Source organism: Oncorhynchus keta, chromosome 10 (assembly GCF_023373465.1).
Source record: "Oncorhynchus keta strain PuntledgeMale-10-30-2019 chromosome 10, Oket_V2, whole genome shotgun sequence".
Taxonomy (NCBI): domain Eukaryota; kingdom Metazoa; phylum Chordata; class Actinopteri; order Salmoniformes; family Salmonidae; genus Oncorhynchus; species Oncorhynchus keta.
In genome coordinates, this window is record NC_068430.1 from 43,144,364 (window position 1) to 43,165,457 (window position 21,094).

The 21,094-nt window shown below is 42.7% G+C and overlaps 1 protein-coding gene across 5 annotated transcripts in view; it reads right to left on the reverse strand.

Moving 5' to 3' along the window:
• The window catches only part of LOC118388800 (protein polybromo-1-like), a 38,101-nt gene extending 20,189 nt beyond the window's left edge, over positions 1-17,912 (reverse strand). For 4 of the 5 annotated variants that reach the window (XM_035778277.2, XM_035778275.2, XM_035778276.2 and 1 more), the window contains exons 1-14: positions 17,757-17,912; positions 16,893-17,045; positions 14,316-14,413; positions 14,063-14,210; positions 8,065-8,214; positions 7,593-7,778; positions 7,164-7,262; positions 6,789-6,966; positions 6,412-6,628; positions 5,052-5,193; positions 2,955-3,052; positions 2,307-2,445; positions 1,848-1,985; positions 1,111-1,222 (exon numbers count right to left, since the gene is read on the reverse strand). In XM_035778277.2, the coding sequence (XP_035634170.1) occupies positions 1,111-1,222; positions 1,848-1,985; positions 2,307-2,445; positions 2,955-3,052; positions 5,052-5,193; positions 6,412-6,628; positions 6,789-6,966; positions 7,164-7,262; positions 7,593-7,778; positions 8,065-8,214; positions 14,063-14,210; positions 14,316-14,413; positions 16,893-17,027 (1,840 nt within the window). In that variant the 5' untranslated portion in view covers positions 17,028-17,045; positions 17,757-17,912. Of the gene's footprint in view, positions 1-1,110; positions 1,223-1,847; positions 1,986-2,306; positions 2,446-2,954; positions 3,053-3,388; positions 3,408-5,051; positions 5,194-6,411; positions 6,629-6,788; positions 6,967-7,163; positions 7,263-7,592; positions 7,779-8,064; positions 8,215-14,062; positions 14,211-14,315; positions 14,414-16,892; positions 17,046-17,756 lie in introns of those variants that run through there. The other variant, XM_052527069.1, reaches the window with a different exon arrangement.
• Positions 17,913-21,094: the final 3,182 nt, after the last annotated feature.

Below are 21,094 nucleotides of genomic sequence, written 5' to 3' on the forward strand. Positions count from 1 at the left end.
GCTCAGGAGACGCGTTCTGTCTCCTAGAGATGAATGTACTTTGGTGCTAAAAGTGCAAATTAATCCCAGAACAACAGCAAAGGACCCTGTGAAGATGCTGGAGGAAATAGGTACAAAAGTATCTATATCCACAGTAAAACAAATCTTATATCGATATAACCTGAAAGGCCACTCAGCAAGGAAGAAGCCACTGCTCCAAAACCGCCATAAAAAACACAGACTACGGTTTGCAACTGCACATGGGGACAAAGATCGTACTTTTTGGAGAAATGTCCTCTGGTCTGATGAAACAAAAATAGAACAGTTGGCCATAATGACCATCGTTATGTTTGGAGGATAAAGGAGGAGGCTTGCAAACTGAAGAACACCATCCCAACCGTGAAGCATGGGGTGGCAGCATCATGTTGTGGGTGTGCTTTGCTACCGGAGGGACTGGTGCACTTCACAAAATAGATGGCTTCATGAGGGAGGAAAATTATGTAGATATATTGAAGCAAGAATATCAGTCAGGAAGTTAAAGCTTGGCTGCAAACGGGTCTTCCAAATGGACAATGACCCCAAGCATACTTCCAAAGTTGTGGCAAAATGGCTTAAGGACAACAAAGTCGAGGTATTGGAGTGGCCATCACAAAGCTCCGACCTCAATCTTATAAAACATTTGTGGGCAGAACTGAAAAAGCATGTGCGAGCAAGGAGGCCTACAAACACAGACTCGGTTACACCAGCTCTGTCAAAAGGAATGGGCCAAAATGCACCCAACTTATTGTGGGAAGCTTGTGGAAGGCTACCGAAACATTTGACCCAAGTTAAACAATTTAAAGGCAATGCTACCAAATACTAATTGAGTGTATGTAAACTTCTGACCCACTGGGAATGTGATGAAAGAAATAAATGCTGAAATAAATCACTCTTCCCCCCTATTATTCTGACATTTCACATTCTTAAAATAAAGTGGTGATCCTAACTGACCTAAGACAGGGAATCTTTACTAGGATTAAATGTCAGGAATTGTGAAAAACTGAGTTTAAGTGTATTTTAGCTAAGGTGTATGTTTTCTTTGAATTTTTCAGAAGTAATGTTAAAACGCCCATAGAGAAGAGTCAAACACACTTAGTTTAAGCTTAGGAGATCCCATGTTGTCAGTGTCCTCCTCGGGAGAAGCTCCTAGCTCCTTCCTCTTGTCCTTCACTATCTTCTCCAGGATGCCAGCGTCATTATAAACCTTCACAGAAAAACAACATCAGAACATGTCACTCAACCCTCCCTTTTGTTGTAAATGTAGCCCAGGGTTGTGTTCATTAAGGAATAGAATAGACAGCATTCAGTTTCTTACTGGACAAGTTCAGGTAGTCAGTCCCACCCAGTTTTACACCTACTAGGGATATGGCAAATTGAAAAAAAAAAACGATCCAAATGTTTAAACTGACATTTTTATTTTTTCAAAATTGGTTTTCTGTTATAATGAGAAGAAGAAAAGATTCCACGTGAATTTATAATGCCAGCAATTCTTTGGGTCTCATTGTCGTCATAGCAAGCTAGCGAGATGGCGAGAGAGGGGAGGGGCACAGTACAGGCAGGTCGGCCACCTAGTAGATAGTCACGGTCGTGCACTAGACCTACCTAACGACAATCTTTTTTATTTGATCAAAAGCTGTATCTTGCAATGTAATAATCTCACAATGTCTTTCAACTTCAGTAAAGCAGGGCCTATCATCAATGAATAGCTGAGGATACTGAATGAGCGAGATACAACACTTTGCTCTCACACAGTATCTGCGCATGTGCACCGGTTCGCTTCACACTGTTCACAGCGACATGGCCCTGTGAGTGATTGGCTGTGGTCCTACCTGAGATCCCTCCTCGTTGTAGTGACGTGCATTGCGGAACATCAGCCTCATGTCGTCCATCAGGGCTTCTTCGGTGGCGTAGCGCTTTGAGCGGACGTTGTGCTCGATGGTCTTAAGGTCCATGGGCTCCAGGATCACCTGATTAGTAGGGAGGAGTTAGGTTCATAGATTAGTCGATACACGGCATTTGTATCGATTCCAACATTGGGGAATAAAAATAACAATTCCAAGATATTTTCCATTGCTGAACCCGAGATACGCGTTTCAAATAAACAAGATTCTGCTTGGATATAAAATATGTGTGGTGTTTCTCCACTGCAATAGGATACATCCAATACACCGGACTACATTTTGTCATGGAAAGTAAGATTGGTACGTTTAAAGAAAAACGTTGATTAATTGACCCTAGCAACCACCAACTAGTGGATTGTGAAAGCCTTGTGTAGAGCTCATATCTACCTTGTAGTAGTCTGCGTAATCCTTCTTGGAGGGCTTGACCATGAACAGATCACAGAGCCTCCGGTTGGTCCCTGGCTCTCTGGCTTCAGTCACTGCAGCATACAGTGCCTTCATACGGTTCTTCATGTTCTTCTTATGGCTGCAGAGCAAGAGAAGCCTGGGTTAGTGAAGTTACTTTTTAAAATTAAATATAAAACATGTATGAATGCAATATTAGCTAACACAAGTTGTCAGGATAGCGAATTAATGCTTTATAGATTTGATTAAAAACACCTGGCCGCCTGTAGGCAACTTGAGTGCAAGTGTTGCAGATCTACTTAGCTTGACAAAGGGCCAACTTATAACACAGGAGGCTGCTGAGGGAAGGACAGCTAATAACATAGGCTGGATTGGCGTCAATGGAATGGTAAACACATGGAAACCATGTATTAGATGCTTTCGATACCATTCCGTCCATTCTGTTCCAGCCATTACTATGAGCCCGTCCTGCACAATTAAGGTGCCACCAACCTCCTGTGACTTATAAGCATGAGGGCAGCTATTGTAGATCGACTTAGAAATCGAGAATGAAAGTGATAGGTGGTTGACTTCGTGTGAGATGGCAACAATTGACGTGGTAAGGAAAGAGAACGAGAGAAGTGGTCCTACCTTTTCCTCTTGGTGGCACTGCCGGTTCCTGTGTCAGAGGACAGAATGCTGTCCTGTTCCTCTTCGTCACCTCTCCTCAAAAGCTCCCTCTTCTTAAGCTGCAAAACATTCATTACATACTGCATTCAATAACAATAGTGTACTACTCACCATTCGGTCTTAAATTATTTTGTATACAGCACAGGAGGTTGGTGGAACCTTAATTGGGCTGGAGCGGAATAAGTGGAATGGTATCAAAAACATGGTTTCCATGTGCTTGATGCCATTCCATTTGCTCCGTTCTGGCCATTATTATGAGCCACCACTGTTATATAGAAACCCTACCAGAATTAGCATTTTTATGTCTTGTATTCCTACAGTTCCAGTCCCAACCCACCACCAGAAAGAAATCCTACCAATGAACTCTGAACTAGTATAATATATTCAGCTCTTACCCTAAACCAGGGCTCTCCAACCTTGTTCCTGGAGAGCTACCGCCCTGTAGGTTTTTTCTCCAACCCCAATCTAGCGCACCTGATTCTAATAATTATCTGGTTGATAAGCTATAGAGTGGCTTACGAAAGTATCCACCCCCCCCACCCCCTTGGCATTTTTCCAATTTTGTTGCCTTGCAACCTGGAATTAAAATAGATTTTTTTGGGAGGGGTGTATCATTTGATTTACACAACATGCCTACCACTTTGAAGATGCAATATATATATATTTTTTATTGTGAAACAAACAAGAAATAAGACAAAAAACGGAAAACTTGAGCGTGCATAACTATTCGCCCCCCAAAGTCAATGCTTTATAGAGCCACCTTTTGCAGCAATTACAGCTGCAAGTCTCTTGGAGTATGTCGCTATAAGCTTGGCACATCTAACCACTGGGATTTTTGCCCATTCTTCAAGGCAAAACTGCTCTAGCTCCCTCAAGTTGGATGGGTTCTGCTGGTGTACAGCAATCTTTAAGTCATACCACAGATTCTCAATTGGATTGAAGTCTGGGTTGCTTTAGCAGTATGCTTAGGGGCATCGTCTCAAATCTCTGGAAGACTGAAACGGGTTTCCCTCAAGAATTTCCCTGTATTTAGAGACATCCATCATTCCTTCAATTTTGACCAGTTTCTCAGTCCCTGCCGATGAAAAACACCCCCACAGCATGATGCTGCCACCACCATGCTTCACTGTTGGCATGGCGTTCTCGGGGTGATGAGAGGTGTTAGGTTTGCGCCAGACATAGCGTTTTCCTTGATGGCCAAAAAGCACCATTTTAGTTTCTTTTGACCAGAGTACCTTCTTCCATATGTTTGGGGAGTCTCCCACATGCCTTTTGGTAAACACCAAACATGTTTGCTTATTTTTTTTCTGGCCACTCTTCCGTAAAGCCCAGCTCTGTGGAGTGTACGGCTTAAAGTGGTCCTATGGACAGTTAATTCAATTGCTGCTGTGGAGCTTTGCAGCTCCTTCAAGGTAATATTTGGTCTCTTTGTTGCCTTTCTGACGAATGCCCTCCTTGCCTGGTCCGTGAGTTTTGGTGGGCGGCCTTCTCTTGGCAGGTTTGTCGTGGTGTCATATTCTTTACATTTTTTAATAATGGATTTAAAATGGTGCTCCATGGGGTTGCAGACTCTAGGGCCTTTCAGAACAGGTGTGTATATATATACTGAGATCAGGTGACACTTAAAGTCCACCTGTGTGCAATCTAATTTATTATGTGACTTCTGAAGGTAATTGGTTGCACCAGATCTTATTTAGGGGCTTCATAGCAAAGGGGGTGAATATATGCGCGCACACACACCACTTTTCCTTTTTTTTTGTAGAATTTTTTAAAAACACATTTTTCATTTCACTTCATCAATTTGGACTATTTTGTGTATGTCCATTACATGAAATCCTAATAAAATTCTATTTACATTACAGGTTGTAATGCAACAAAATAGGGGGGTGAATAGGGGGCCAAGGAGGGTGAATACTTTTGCAAGGCACTAGATCAGGTTAGTTACAACTGGGGTTGGAGTGAAACTCTACAAGAGGGTAGGTCCCCAGGAACAGGGCTGGAGAGCCCCCTCCTAAACCAACAGCAAAGGGCAAACAAGATCCAAGTCCCTCTACTGACCAGCAGGATCTGCTGCAGCCGGAGGGCCCGTTTGGAGATGCTTGAGGTGGGCACGTTGTAACACTTGGCATTCTCAAACATCAGAGTAAGGTCAGAGTCCATCTGCTCCACACTCTCATACTCCCCATTCTTCATCTTCTCCCTGAGACAGGGACAAAGAAGTTCATCATTCACTGAATGGATGGGTTTTTACATACATTCAAAATAGCACCAGGAGCTGGACAAAAACAAGGTCCATAGAGTTTTGCTGCTCGCAAAAAAGGAGAAAAAATAAAAACGAACAAAAAAATTGCATTGGGAGCAGCAACACTGTGAGCGGACATTCTCTTTTTCATCACTGACTGACGTTAGCTCCACGGACACCAACTCTCCATGTACAGTGCCTATTTTTATTTTTATTTAATTTATTTCACCTTTATTTAACCAGGTAGGCAAGTTGAGAACAAGTTCTCATTTACAATTGCGAACTGGCCAAGATAAAGCAAAGCAGTTCGACACATACAACGACACAGAGTTACACATGGAGTAAAACAAACATACAGTCAATAATACAGTATAAACAAGTCTATATACGATGTGAGCAAATGAGGTGAGATAAGGGAGCTAAAGGCAAAAAAAGGCCATGGTGGCAAAGTAAATACAATATAGCAAGTAAAACACTGGAATGGTAGATTTGCAATGGAAGAATGTGCGAAGTAGAAATAAAAATAATGGGGTGCAAAGGAGCAAAATAAATAAACAAATTAAATACAGTAGGGAAAGAGGTAGTTGTTTGGGCTAAATTATAGGTGGGTTATGTACAGGTGCAGTAATCTGTAAGCTGCTCTGACAGTTGGTGCTTAAAGCTAGTGAGGGAGATAAGTGTTTCCAGTTTCAGAGATTTTTGTAGTTCTTTCCAGTCAATGGCAGCAGAGAACTGGAAGGAGAGGCGGCCAAAGAAAGAATTGGTTTTGGGGGTGACTAGAGAGATATACCTGCTGGAGCGTGTGCTACAGGTGGGAGATGCTATGGTGACCAGCGAGCTGAGATAAGGGGGGACTTTACCGAGCAGGGTCTTGTAGATGACATGGAGCCAGTGGGTTTGGCAACGAGTATGAAGCGAGGGCCAGCCAACGAGAGCGTACAGGTCGCAATGGTGGGTAGTATATGGGGCTTTGGTGACAAAACGGATTGCACTGTGATAGACTGCATCCAATTTGTTGAGTAGCGTATTGGAGGCTATTTTGTAAATGACATCGCCAAAGTGGAGGATTGGTAGGATGGTCAGTTTTACAAGGGTATGTTTGGCAGCATGAGTGAAGGATGCTTTGTTGCGAAATAGGAAGCTATAGGACAATGTACTGTAGTAGCCTATTCCTACCTGATCTGCTGCAGGGCGATGGGGTGTTTGATCTGCTGGTAGTAGTCAGGGTATTCTTTCCTGGAGGGCAGCTGGAGGAAGGGTTCAGAAAGGAGCGGACCCTGGCTGTTCCTGCCCCCCCTCACAGCCTCGTACAGCTGGAACACTGGGTTACCCATGTCCATACTGGAGCTCAGGCACTCCGCCTCAGACTCACCCTCGTCATAATGCACAGAGCCTGGAACACATGATACACAGAGAAGTGCACACATTTACAAAATCACACATACTTAACCACACCGTAACAACATAAAGCTATGAAGAGGGCTTGGCCTCAAAGACTCAACAATTCAAATCTGGTTAGTGTGTGCGCGTGTTTGTTGTGTTGACAAACTCACCAGAGAGCAGGGCGTCCTCGTCATTCTCTGAGCCGTACTGCAAAGCCAGGGTGATGGCAGATAAACGGTCTCCCTGGGCTGACCTCCGGTTCTTGATGCGGACACTGGTCTTAGTGGGCTCAGCATGGTCTATCTCAGTCTTTCTCTGGATGAAGACCTTCTTGATGATGTTAGCATCCTTGACATCAAATAAGGAAGCATTGAGATTAGGGTGCTTTCTATAACATCTAAGTTGTAGACATGCAGGGAAATCTTGAGCACAACATGGCTCTACTGAAACTAGACTTTCCGCACAACTACTCACAAGAACATAAGATACCAATAGGGAAATGCTGTATAAAATATATCCTATGCCATATAGGAGGATAAATATACCTTAAAAACCTGAGATCCTGGTTCATTGTATGTTTTTGCATTTTTCACTAGAAGGTCAACATCCTTAGCCATGCCGGTGACACTTTTGTAGTATCCGATCTGACAAAGATTCACAAAATATCATGGTTAGGTTACAGAGTTACATTTTTGTTAATTAGCAGGCGCTCTTATCCAGAGCGACCGAAAGTAGTGAAAGTATACATTTTCATACCGGTCCCCCACGGGAATCGAACCCACAACCCTGGTGCTGCAAGCGCCATGCTCTACGAACTGAGCTTCACAGGACACATATGATTTCTTATATGATTACACAAAATAACAATCAATATCAAGTTGGCCTATATTCATGTGTTTATGTATTAATACGCTTAACCAATTAGATGTCAATCAATTCTACACTAATTGCAATGCATCAGGTGAATAGGATACCTGTATTCTCTGAGTGATGGCTCTCAGATCAAGGGGCTCCTTGATAACGGCATAGTAGTCTGGGTAGTGCACTTTGGAAGGCAGCTTCTGGAAGAGCTCACTGATGACCCTTCCTGAGGGGTCCGTGTATGACACTACAGCATCTAGCAGCTGCTCCAAAACCTCCTTCAGGCAGCTCGGTGGGGTCTGTAGATCAGAGCATACAGGAACAACCACAAGTTATGGTCCCACGTACATCCAGTACTTATGGAACTTGAGTTGCAAGTGTTGCAAGTCTACGGAGCTTATCAACAATGAGTAAACTTAGCTTGAGGGTAGATGTTGTAGACACAGAAGAGGTGAGAATAAAATATATATGTGGTTGACTTAACATGATGTAGATTGTCCATGATAGATAGACATACAAAGCAGGAAGGAGCTTAAAGATCTCATGATATATAGATATATTTGTCAGATGATCTTTAATCTTTACCTCATCTTCAGTGAAGAGAGCACGATTATCTAGGATGTCTTCACCATCGTCGTCATCTTCATCACCATCCCCTGGCTGAACAAACTCATTCCTGGTGTGGACATAGAGTTCCCACAGCCTGCAGGCCTCTTGGTACTCCACACCCTCAGCCTGACAAGTCAGAGATAAAACAGAGTTTCCGTTAGCCAGTATTTGCTGGCTGTTGGCCAAAAAAAAATGAAAAAAGAAAGTCAGATAAATAAAATTGTTTTCGGCCAAATTGACCCGGGAGAAAACCCCCCACCGGTGGGCAGGTTATCAACACGTCACCCACCACTTTAGCTGGAGGCAGTATACATTAGAGGTCGACCGATTATGATTTTTCGATGCCGATACCGATTATTGGAGGACCAAACAAGAGGATACCGATTAATCGGCTGATTTAAATAAGTTTAAAAAAGTACTTGTAATAATGACAATTACAACAATGTTGAATTAACACTTATTTTAACTTAATATAATACATAAATAAAAATCTATTTATCCTCAAGTAGATAATCAAACATGTTCAATTTGGTTTAAATAATGCAAAAAACAAAGTGTTGGAGAAGAACGTAAAAGTGCCAATAGCCGCTATGTAAGAAAACTAACGTTTCAGATCCTTGCTCAGAACATATGAAAGCTGGTGGTTCCTTTTAACATGAGTCTTCAATATTCCCAGGTAAGGAGTTTTAGGTTGTAGTTATTATAGGACTATTTCCCTCTATACCATTTGTATTGCATTAACCTTTGACTATTGGATATTCTTATAGGCACTTTAGCATTGCCAGTGTAACAGTATAGCTTCCGTCCCTCTCCTCGCTCCTCCCTGGGCTCGAACCAGCAACACAATGACAACAGCCACCACATCGAAGCAGCGTTACTCATGCAGAGCAAGGGAAACAACCACCCCAAGGCTCAGAGAGAGTGAAGTTTGAAACGCTATTAGCGCGCGCTAACTAGCCAGCCATTTCACGTCGGTCACACCAGCCTCATCTCGGGAGTTGATAGGTTTGAAGTCATAAACAGCGCAATGCTTGACGCACAACGAAGAGCTGCTGGCAAAATGAGCCTGCTTCTGCCTACCACCGCTCAGTCAGATACTTAGATACTTGTATGCTATCTAGTAATATAATCAACCATGTGTAGTTCACTAGTGATTATGATTGATTGTTTTTTATAAGTTTAATGCTAGCTAGCAACTTACCATGGCTTACTGCATTTGCATAACAGGCAGTCTCCTTGTGGAGTGCAACGAGAGAGAGGCAGGCCGTTATTGCGTTGGACTAGTTCACTGTAAGGTTGCAAAATTGGATGCCCCGAGCCGACAAGGTGATAATCTGTCTTTCTGCCCCTGAACGAGGCAGTTAACCCACCGTTCCTAGGCCGTCATTGAAAATAAGAATGTGTTCTTAACTGACTTGCCTAGTTAAATAAAGGTGTAAAAAAATGTAAATTTAACATTTTTTGAAAATTAAAAATCGGCAAATCGGGGCCCAAAAATACAGATTTCCGATTGGTATGAAAACTTGAAATCGGTCCTAATTAATCGGCCATTCCAATTAATCGGTCGACCTCTAGTATGCATTTTGAAAACATTGTTTGAAACCTGAATGTTTAACTTAATATTATGAGGCATGTCCTGCCTTGCTTGAAAATCCAAACAAAGAAATGCGTAGGCAATGAATTTATAAAGACTTGTTTCAAGTTTGGGGAAGCATACAATTTATCCTACCACTTCTTCCGATCTGCGTGCCAGTTATGAGTTTCATATGCGCATTTCTGCGGAACAGCTTCATTTCAATAATAATGTTTTGTTTCTCAAAATCATTATCACGTTAATTCATAAAAATCTTATTTATACTGCTAAAAATATAAAAGTTCAAAATCAACTAATGCGAGAGCACTAGCATCTGCCATATGGACACATTGATACACTGTATCATTGGTGGCTAAATAGCCTAAATGAGCACATGGAACTCAGGGGTGGCCAATGCATCTGGTGGCCTATAACTTATTGTCAACGAAGTAAAATTAGATAAAGCTGACAAATAAAACATACTAATGGAAATTCCAGTTCTTCCAGTCCCTTTCTTGTCTGTCTTGACTGGAGGTATTATTGCTAGTGAAGTGCAACATTGTATCAAATCAATCAACTGGATCCAGCCTGAAGTGGTTTCTTGCTAACTTGCAACATTGTATCTACCCGCCTATTACAGCCCCCAGACAGCTGTTTTTGCAAAAGCAAACTGTATTTTATGACTTTTCCACTGAGGCTTGGTGATTTTTTTCAAATAGCCTAATAGTTCCTCACAATAGACCTATCATTTGCAATGGATGTAAAAAAAAATATATATATATATATATATATATATATCATTTGACTTACTGTGTGGGATGAAGAAAATAATTACTTGGTTTATTAGTAGTGGATGTGGTAAGTTAAGACAAGCTGAAAACATCCCCAAATAGGCACTTTCTTACATATGTGAGCAGCAGGCCAGGTAGGCTACTTATAGTTATGAAATAAACCTAAATGTGTTTCTCACAAGTGTAGCAGGTTGTGAACTCTGCAAAACACATTTCCACCCCAAGAATGACAATGGTAAATGACTATAGGCCTAATTAGAAATACAATGCATTAACAGAAATTAATGTAACCAAATGACAGGCATTAACGGTATATTTTACTACTCGTGACACATGTAATGGGGAATTGATAAAAATAAACAATTCACACAATGAAACAGCTAAATAATTGTCAGGAGACAGCTGAGTGCATTCTGGAGAGCTGAGCGCATGCATTCTGGAGAGAGATTTTTATTTATTTCACCTTTACTTAACCAGGTAGGCTAGTTGAGGCACAAGATGCACCTATAGTCTATCTTCGCCACACACCCTCTCCTTCTTCATGTCTCAATATTTTAAATCTTCTCACATAACTTATATGCTTTTCCCTGACCGCCGCAACTCAATAATCAACTAGGCCTTTTGCCACCTGCGCTGGCTATGAAAGACTTCCTCATATCAAATCGTATTTGTCACATACACATGGATAGCAGATGTTAATGTGAGTGTAGCAAAATGCTTGTGCTTCTAGTTCCGACAATGCAGTGATAACCAACAAGTAATCTAGCTAACAATTCCAAAACTACTACCTTATAGACACAAGTGTAAGGGGATAAAGAATATATACATAAAGATATATGAGTGAGTGATGGTACAGAGCGGCATAGGCAAGATACAGTAGATGGTATTGAGTGCAGTATATACATATGAGATGAGTATGTAAACAAAGTGGCATAGTTAAAGTGGCTAGTGATACATGTATTACATAAAGATGCAGTAGATGATATAGAGTACAGTATATACATATACATATGAGATGAATAATGTAGGGTATGTAAACATTATATTAGGTAGCATTGTTTAAAGTGGCTAGTGATATATTTTTCAGAATTTCCCATCAATTCCCATTATTAAAGTGGCTGGAGTTGAGTCAGTGTGTTGGCAGCAGCCACTCAATGTTAGTGGTGGCTGTTTAACAGTCTGATGGCCTTGAGATAGAAGCTGTTTTTCAGTCTCTCGGTCCCAGCTTTGATGCACCTGTACTGACCTCGCCTTCTGGATGATAGCGGGGTGAACAGGCAGTGGCTCGGGTGGTTGTTGTCCTTGATGATCTTTATGGCCTTCCTGTGACATCGGGTGGTGTAGGTGTCCTGGAGGGCAGGTAGTTTGCCCCCGGTGATGCGTTGTGCAGACCTCACTACCCTCTGGAGAGCCTTACGGTTGTGGGCGGAGCAGTTTCCGTACCAGGCAGTGATACAGCCCGACAGGATGCTCTCGATTGTGCATCTGTAGAAGATTGTGAGTGCTTTTGGTGACAAGCCAAATTTCTTTAGCCTCCTGAGGTTGAAGAGGCGCTGCTGCGCCTTCTTCACAATGCTGTCTGTGTGGGTGGACTAATTCAGTTTGTCTGTGATGTGTACGCCGAGGAACTTAAAACTTACTACCCTCTCCACTACTGTTCCATCAATGTGGATAGGGGGGGTGTTTCCTCTGCTGTTTCCTGAAGTCCACAATCATCTCCTTAGTTTTGTTGACGCTGAATGTGAGGTTATTTTCCTGACACCACACTCAGAGGGCCCTCACCTCCTCCCTGTAGGCAGTCTCGTCGCTGTTGGTAATCAAGCCTACCACTGTTGTGTCGTCCGCAAACTTGATGATTGAGTTGGAGGCGTGCGTGGCCACGCAGTCGTGGGTGAACAGGGAGTACAGGAGAGGGCTCAGAACGCACCCTTGTGGGGCCCCAGTGTTGAGGATCAGGGTGGAAATGTTGTTGCCCTACCCTTACCACCTGGGGGCGGCCCGTCAGGAAGTCCAGTACCCAGTTGCACAGGGCGGGGTCGAGACCCAGGGTTGGAGGGCACTATGGTGTTAAATGCCGAGCTGTAGTTGATGAACAGCATTCTCACATAGGTATTCCTCTTGTCCAGATGGGTTAGGGCAGTGTGCAGTGTGGTTGAGATTGCATCGTCTGTGGACCTATTTGGGCGGTAAGCAAATTGGAGTGGGTCTAGGGTGTCAGGTAGGGTGGAGGTGATATGGTCCTTGACTAGTCTCTCAAAGCACTTCATGATGACGGAAGTGAGTGCTGCGGGGTGGTAGTTGTTTAGCTCAGTTACCTTAGCTTTCTTGGGAACAGGAACAATGGTGGCCTTCTTGAAGCATGTGGGATCAACAGACTGGGATAGGGATTGATTGAATATGACCGTAAACACACCAGCCAGCTGGTCTGCGCATGCTCTGAGGGCGCAGCTGGGGATGCCGCCTGGGCCTGCAGCCTTGCGAGGGTTGACACGTTTAAATGTTTTCCTCACGTCGGCTGCAGTGAAGGAGAGTCCGCATGTTTCAGTTGCGGGCCGTATCAGTGGCACTGTATTGTCCTCAAAGCGGGCAAAAAAGTAATTTAGTCTGCCTGGGAGCAAGACATCCTTGTCCGTGACTGGGCAGGTTTTCTTTTTGTAATCCGTGATTGACTGTAGACCCTGCCACATACCTCTTGTGTCTGAGCCGTTGAATTGAGATTCTACTTTGTCTCTATACTGACGCTTAGCTTGTTTGATTGCCTTGCGGAGGGAATAGTTACACTGTTTGTATTCGGTCATGTTTCCGGTCACCTTGCCCTGATTAAAAGCAGTGGTTTGGGCTTTCAGTTTCACGCGAATACTGCCATCAATCCACGGTTTCTGGTTTGGGAATGTTTTAACCGTTGCTATGGGAACGACATCTTCAACGCACGTTCTAATGAACTCGCTCACCGAATCAGCGTATTCGTCAATGTTGTTGTCTGACGCAATACGAAACATATCCCAGTCCACGTGATGGAAGCCATTTCTGTTCTGTTCTATTGGTTTTCATATCAACTTTCTTTTGTTGTCCAGAAGCCAAAGGCACAATCCTAGTCATATTAGCAACCCGTCCTAGTTGTTGCATCTTTAAAGTCACCCTCTTTCTAAGGAGATTTTCATCTCGGTCATATACTGCTGGCATCAGGTGCACTGTTTAGAATTGCATTTAGGCAAATGTTTGAAATTGACGTTTTATTGTCTGCTTCATTACAGGACTTGAATGTTCTGTTAAGATGAATTACCATAATGTAAATGTTATTTCTGTCATTCCGAGCACAGGAGGTAGACGCCCTAATGGGTTACGAACCCAATGCATATGGGTCCGGTACATTTCTCAAAATGGCCAGTAAATGTAAATCTTCCAAGTCACGTTGTCCAGTACCACATTATCCTAACGGAAACCCTGATATAAAAGCATGAATAACCTGCTGTGTCTAAAGGATGTGTTTCCTACTCGTCAAAGACTAACAATGTTTGTTATCACAAAGTGTAATACCAGAATGTACAGCACAATCAAGTTTTCAATCGATTTTCAGCTTAGACTTCAATTCACATAGTGTGTGTGTCACCTTATAGTAGGTCTTGGCGTTGTTGAACATGAGCTGGAAATCAGCAGTGAGCTGCTCCACATCTTGGTAGTCCTCTGACTTGAGCTTCTGCTGGATCTTGGTCATGTCTATGGGCTGGGACACCACCTCATAGTAGTCTGGCTGTTTCCTGAGGGAGGAAGAGGCAGAGATAAGACACCTGGGGGCTTTTCCTCTACATTTCGTCTATGGTCATTTGGCACCAAATATCAGAAAATGGGTTGCGAACCCTTACCTTCTCTTTGGTACCCTGATAAACAGCTCACAAAGCAGTCTTCCCTGGTCGTCCTTGTGGTCCCTGACAGTGTTGTACACCTCATGGCACACAGCAATCTGTTGAACACAAAACATGATAATAATAATAATAGTAATAGTGGGTCGAAGCAGGTTACAGTAGACGTTTCCGTGTTTGGGGAAACTTGGATTCACTGCATCACACAAATAAAACATGACAAACCTGACCAAGAGTAAAACAAGGATGTTGATAAAGATAACCACAAGCTTTATCAAAGGGATAGTCAGGGTGGATTCTTAAATTCACTCTGGAGTGTCAGACGGCACTCTCTGCGTTCGTAAATTAAGAGCTTTGTCCGATTGTCCATTCGTAAATCCAGTGCATTTCGCTCATGGAGCATTCAGAGCGCACACCGGATGCGCTGGCCGAGGAGCAGGGTTGATCCGAGCATTCTGACCTCACAACAGTAGTCAAGAGCCCAAGCTAACTAACTAACTAAATCTGGCTAGCTTCTTCCAAACACAAATGAGAGAACACCTCACGCTTCACTATTTTATTCGCCCTAGCAGAGCTGGTTAGACTGTTTACATGTTATCTGTGCTGCTAGCAACAATTTGATTTAGTTTATTGCAGGCGTTTACTGATGTCTGTCAAATTCAATGGGTTTTGCCATAATTTCTCAGAACAAGAATAGACTGACGAGTTTCAGAAGAAAGTTCTTTGTTTCTGGCCATTTTGAGCCTGTAATCAAACCCACAAATGCTGATGCTCCAGATACTCAACTAATCTAAAGGACAGTTTTATTGCTTCTTTAATCAGAACAACAGTTTTCATCTGTGGAAACATAATTGCAATAGGGTTTTCTAATTATCAATTAGTCTTTTAAAATGATACACTTGGATTAGCATACACAATGTGCCATTGGAACACAGGAGTGATGTTTGCTGATAATGGTCTCTGCACTCCTATATAGATATTCCATAAAAATCAGCCGTTTCCAGCTACAAGTCATTTACAACATTAACAATGTCTACACTGTATTTCAGATCAATTTGGTATTATTTTAAATGGACCAAAAATTAGCTTTTCTTTCAAAAACAAGAACAATTCTAAGTGAAACAAACCTTTGAATGGTTGTGTATATATTTTGTAGTTAATTTTGTTTTTTCCCCCCACATTAATGTGTGTCACATATGTTAGCAAACAATGCAAAAAATAGTAATTTAGTTCATAAATCCACATACAAACATGGTCTCTTTTTTGCTTTCTTGAGTAAGGCATCTCCAAAATACACGCATTTCAGCCTAGCTCACTGCTTTCTGTGGTGGTGGGGCAGCCAGCGGAAAATACAGAGGGCAGGGATTGGTAATGTTCTCTAGTTACGCCGTAATTGGCTCAGTGTTCTGTCACTCATGGGGACACTACGTCACCGCAAGATTCAAGCCCCTTGGGTGCTGCCATAGACTGACATTAGAAGTGCGCATCAAAGAAGGCTCAAGGTCACTGGTGACAGATGAATATCTACCGTAGCTTTGATTGGACTGATCATGTCAACATCATACTTTCAAAATCTTAGCTAGCTTGCTAGACAAGCAGTCATCGTGAATCAAGTCGACAATCTACTGGCAAATCCTTTTCAATCCTTGTCATATGAAGAGAAATGATAGATAAAACATATCGGTGCTCATCTGACATCAGACATGAACATTACACAACAAGTTGGAAATCCCAAATTAGTGGCTAACTGCAATCGGTGCAAAGCAATCACTCGTCTGCTATTCAGTGGAGTGGGTGTGTAGTCCAAGTCTGGGTTTACGGGTCTCTTTTCCAAGCGTAAACGGACAAACATTCACATATAACACCATGGGCCAGAAAAGGTTGAATAGATTGGCCGTGGTGTCAATCCAGCATGACTTCTGCCATGTTCAAGACAACTGGGAACTCTAGCTTCAACTGGGAAAATACGTTTTGAACAATCCTAGTTGAGAACTTGGCCCTCTTTCTAGAGCTCCGACCTGAAGATCACTGATGTTTCAACCTACTGTAAGAACGACGACCCATGTTCTGAATTATGTCACTGTACATTTCAAAGGGCTGAAAAAAATATATTTATATTGACGACGTCCATCCTAGCATTCTCAAATAATGTCTTCGTCGAAATTACGCATTGCCTCTTTTCCGCTCGTCGTCCCCTTATGCCATAGTTTGCACATCTCAATTGTCAGTAGAAACCACATTTGTTTCAGCAAGTCAGCCATATCAGCTATGTTTTTTTAAGGGCGGTAAATGAGGCCGAATGAACTATTTTGCTGCCAGACAAGGCTCCGCTGATAGCTAGGTGTAGCGTTGGTAAGGATTCACTCCATGGTGCTGAAAAGAAATATCTGCTGTTGGGACAGCTTAATTTAGGTCCTAAAAGTTTGTGGGCACCGTTTGTCACCGTTATAGTGCAATTAATGCATTGTTTAGTGGCTTTGTTGGCATGCATAAAAATAATGGGGGGAGTTTGCCCCACCAAGATCTACATGCTAAAATCGTCACTGCATCAGAACTAGAAGAGTAAGACATTCAACTCACAGGATCTACCGTAGGGACATTAGAGGGTCTTCTCCTCTTTCGCCCGCTTCCAGGAGTGGAGGAGGCATCGTCAAAGTCCCCTCCGCTCACACTACTACTGGATGGAGAGGTGGCCCTTCTCCTTTTCGAACTCATTGGTATAACTGATGGTACCTTCACAACAACACACACAAATACCGTTAGCTTGCTGGCTAAGTAGCCATCCAATTTTGTATAATATTATAAACACTGACTAGACCTGTAAAGTTACAGAATGAAGTATTTTATTATAATTCGTTTATTTAACTAGGCAAGTCAATTAAGAAAATAGTACGATTTACAATGACGGCCTACAAAGAGACAGAGTCCCGCTGGGACCAGGGCTGGGATTAAAAATAAAATGTACTGTACACTAGTAGGACAAAACACACATCACGACAAGACAGACACCACAACACTAGCTACATAAAGAGAGACCTAAGACGACAACACAGCATGGCAGCAAAACAACACCACCGTAGCAACATAACACGGTAGCAACACAAACATTGAGAGAGATTAACTCTGAAAAGCATTTAAACACGTCCGTGTTAACTTTATCTGGCTACCGGTAACGTTAGCTAGGTAGCAGCTAGTTATCAAACATGGGAAAATGGGATCTTCGACGTAGAATATTAGCTAGTTTATCTAGCTAACAATCTGTTGATAAATACAGAGTTAGCAGTAACGTTGTTAGCTAGCTAGATGACTAAGTAAACTTACAAAGGCGAGCGCCTAAAATGTAAACGTTCGCTAAACCGTAAAAACTAGAGCTAGCTTGCTAACAAGCTAGTTGTAATGCTACTTTGATAAACAAATTGAAAGCAAAATGCAATCCCGGTTTACCTGAATTGTAGTGTTTCCCTGAGCAAAATTGTTTCGTTAAAAAGTCAATTCATTCGAAACGTTAGCTAGTCAAGCTCCTCCCCCGTGGCAGTATATTGTGACCGGATGTGACCCTATAAAGCTGCGATCCATTTGAAAACAGTCGAGGCGGCAGGGACTTGAAAGGGTATCAAACGCTTGAAGCCGAGACTGTGGGGGTGGTGGTTGAAAGAGCGCGCTGGTTTGAAATGGAAAAGCGTCGTGGTAGCTTTTGATAAAGAAGAACATCAATATGAAGCAGCTGCTTTATAAGTGGGATGCACTGTTGAGCGCCACATCCCGAGCGCGTTCGTGCTGTTCGGAGATTGTGAAAGCCGGTTAAATGGCGTCCCTTGAGAAGGGAAGAACACGATGTATGCTGCAGAAGTTTGTGTCGGGGGGCTAGTGTCAGTTTGTTATATCTGTTATATCTCTCAGAGGACCTGAGCCCTAGGACCAAGCCTCAGGACTACCTGGCATGATGACTACTTGCTGTCCCTAGTCCACCTGGCTGCTCCAGTTTCAACTTTTCTGCCTGTGATTATTATTTGACCATGCTGGTCATTTATGAACATTTGAACATCTTGGCCATAATCTGTTATAATCTCCACCCGGCACAGCCAGAAGAGGACTGGCCACCCCTCATAGCCTGGTTCCTCTCTAGGTTTCTTCCTAGGTTTTGGCCTTTCTAGGGAGTTTTTCCTAGCCACCGTGCTTCTACACCTGCATTGCTTGCTGTTTGGGGTTTTAGGCTGTGTTTCTGTACAGCACTTTGAGATATCAGCTGATGTACGAAGGGCTATATAAATAGATTAGATTATTTTGCTCTCAAGAAAAGGGTTCCATTGAAAGGAGTGATTACTAGGGTAGCAGTTAATGTAAAAAATTGACCAACTGAAGGGGAATATTCCTGGGGTTTGTGATGCTTGTTGTTTGGTGCGACACAGACAGGGTGGCGTGAGTGGTGAAACAGAAGAGTGATTGTCTGTTCTTTCGAGTTTCGATGTTGACTCTTTGCCCGACGAAAGTGATGTTAGAATAAATATGTTTCCTCTTTTGTTCTGAATACATTACGTTTTTATAGGTGTCAAGCTTATGGGCATGTGACAACAGTGTGTAGGGGGGAGGTTCCTAGGTGTGCGGAAGAGCATGAGGAATGTGTAGCATAGGGGAAAGTCGGGGAAAGTCGTGGTATGTTAATTGTAGAGGTCCCCTTAAGGCTGGGGATCAGAAATGTTCCATGCAAGAGAAGCAGGTTGAGGTTCCAGGGTTGGAGTAGTGCAAAGGTTGTGATATGCTGAGGCAGTGAAGAAAGTAGAGGAAGATGGGTCAAGTGGGAGGGGTCCTGAGAGGAGTGTTGTGAGTAGGAGATCTGTACCAGTACAGGGGGATAGGCCAACAAGTGATATGTTTCAGTAAAATTAGAATTTTAACGTGTATAGCAATGGTTAACAACTGTACTGCAGGGATGGAATATACGTTTGTGTAGGTTGTGGTGACATCAAAAGAGATACAGGGTGTGTTAAGTGGTGGTCTCATCCTTTCAGGTTGTTGGCATAAGGTAGGACTAAATAGATAAAAATAGCGGAGTAGGGTGGTGTTATTTTTTATTATTTGATTTATTATTACATTTTTTGTGAGTGTTGTGTTAGATGGTAGGATATTTGTTCATTTCTTTCAAGCAAAGTATAAGGGAGTTGTACTCCAGTCTAGTAGGTGGTGGTAATGCAACATTTATAGGATGCCAACCGCCGTTACACCTCATCAAAGAAGAAGGCGACGTTGGACTTACAAATCAAATGTCTGTAAAAATATCCCTGTTATGGTGGTTGAGTGTTTCTATCTAACGGTGAATGGGAAACATGGTAGAAGTGGATGATGAGTTCGAATCAAGCAGTATGTCAAGAAAGGTTGAAGACGAATGTTCACAATGGACAGTAGTATCGAAAACTGGAGAAAGTAAATTGTCTAACATTTGTCTGTCCTGTTTTTTGATAAAGAACAAATAGCTACGCATATAAAGTGTTGGTCCCATGTTTCATGAGATGAAATGTGCAGTTTTGTCACACAACACAATGCCACAGTTGTCTCAAGTTGAGGGTGCATGCAATTGGCATTCTGACTAGAATAATGTCCACCATAGCTGTTGTTAATTGAATGCTAATTTCTCTACCATAAGCTGCCTCCAGAATCGGCCTCACAACCACAGAGCACGTGTAACCACGCCAGCCCAGGACCTCCACATCCGGTTTCTTCACCTGTGGGAACGGCTGAGACCAACCACCCAGACAGCTGATGAAACTGGGTTTGCACAACTGAAAAATGTCTGCACAAACTGTCAAAAATCGTCCCAGGGAAGCTCATCTGCATGCTCGTTGTCCTCACCAGGGTCTTGACCTGACTGCAGTTCGGCGTTGTAACCGACTTCAGTGGGCAAATGCTCACCTTCAATGTACACTGGCAAACTGGATAAGTGTACTCTTCACAGATGAATCCCAACTGTACTAGGCAGATGGCGTGTATGACATTGTGTGGGCGAGTGGTTTGCTGATGTAAACGTTGTGAACCGAGTGCCCCGTGGTGGTAGGGTTATCGTATGGGTAGGCATAAGCTACGGACAACGAACACAATTGCAATTTATCTATGGTATTTTTATTGCACAGAGATACTGTGGACGAGTTCCTGAGGCCCATTGTTGTGCCATTCATCCACTGCCATCACCTTATGTTTCAGTATGATAATGCGCCATGTTTCACCTCTCAAGGAACTGTACACAATTCCTGATAGCTGAAAATGTCCCAGTTCTTCCTTGGCCTGCATACACATCGGACATGTCACCCATTGAGCAAGTTTGGGATGCTCTGTAGCATCTGTTGGTCAGATACTGACTGGATATCTGTATTCCCAGTCATGTGGAATCCATAGATTAGGGCAGTGTTTCCCAACCCTGGTCCTCGAGTACCCCCAACAGTACACATTTGTGTTGTAGCCCTTGACAAACATGCCTCATTCAACTCATTGAGGGCTTGATGATGAGTTGACAAGTTGAATCAGGTGTGCGTGTCCAGGGTTACAATAAAACTGTACTGTTGGGGGTATTTGAGGACCAGGGTTGGGAAACATTGGATTAGGGACTAAATAATTTATTTAAATTGATTGATTTCCTTATATGAACTGTAACTCGGTAAATAAAATCTGTTGCTGCAGGATTATTTTCCTGGTGTAGCAAACTGGCACAAATTACATATGTAGAGTTCTCAGAATCCAAATGAATTTTTCTTAACATTCTGAAATTAAATCTCATGCAATTATGATTGTAT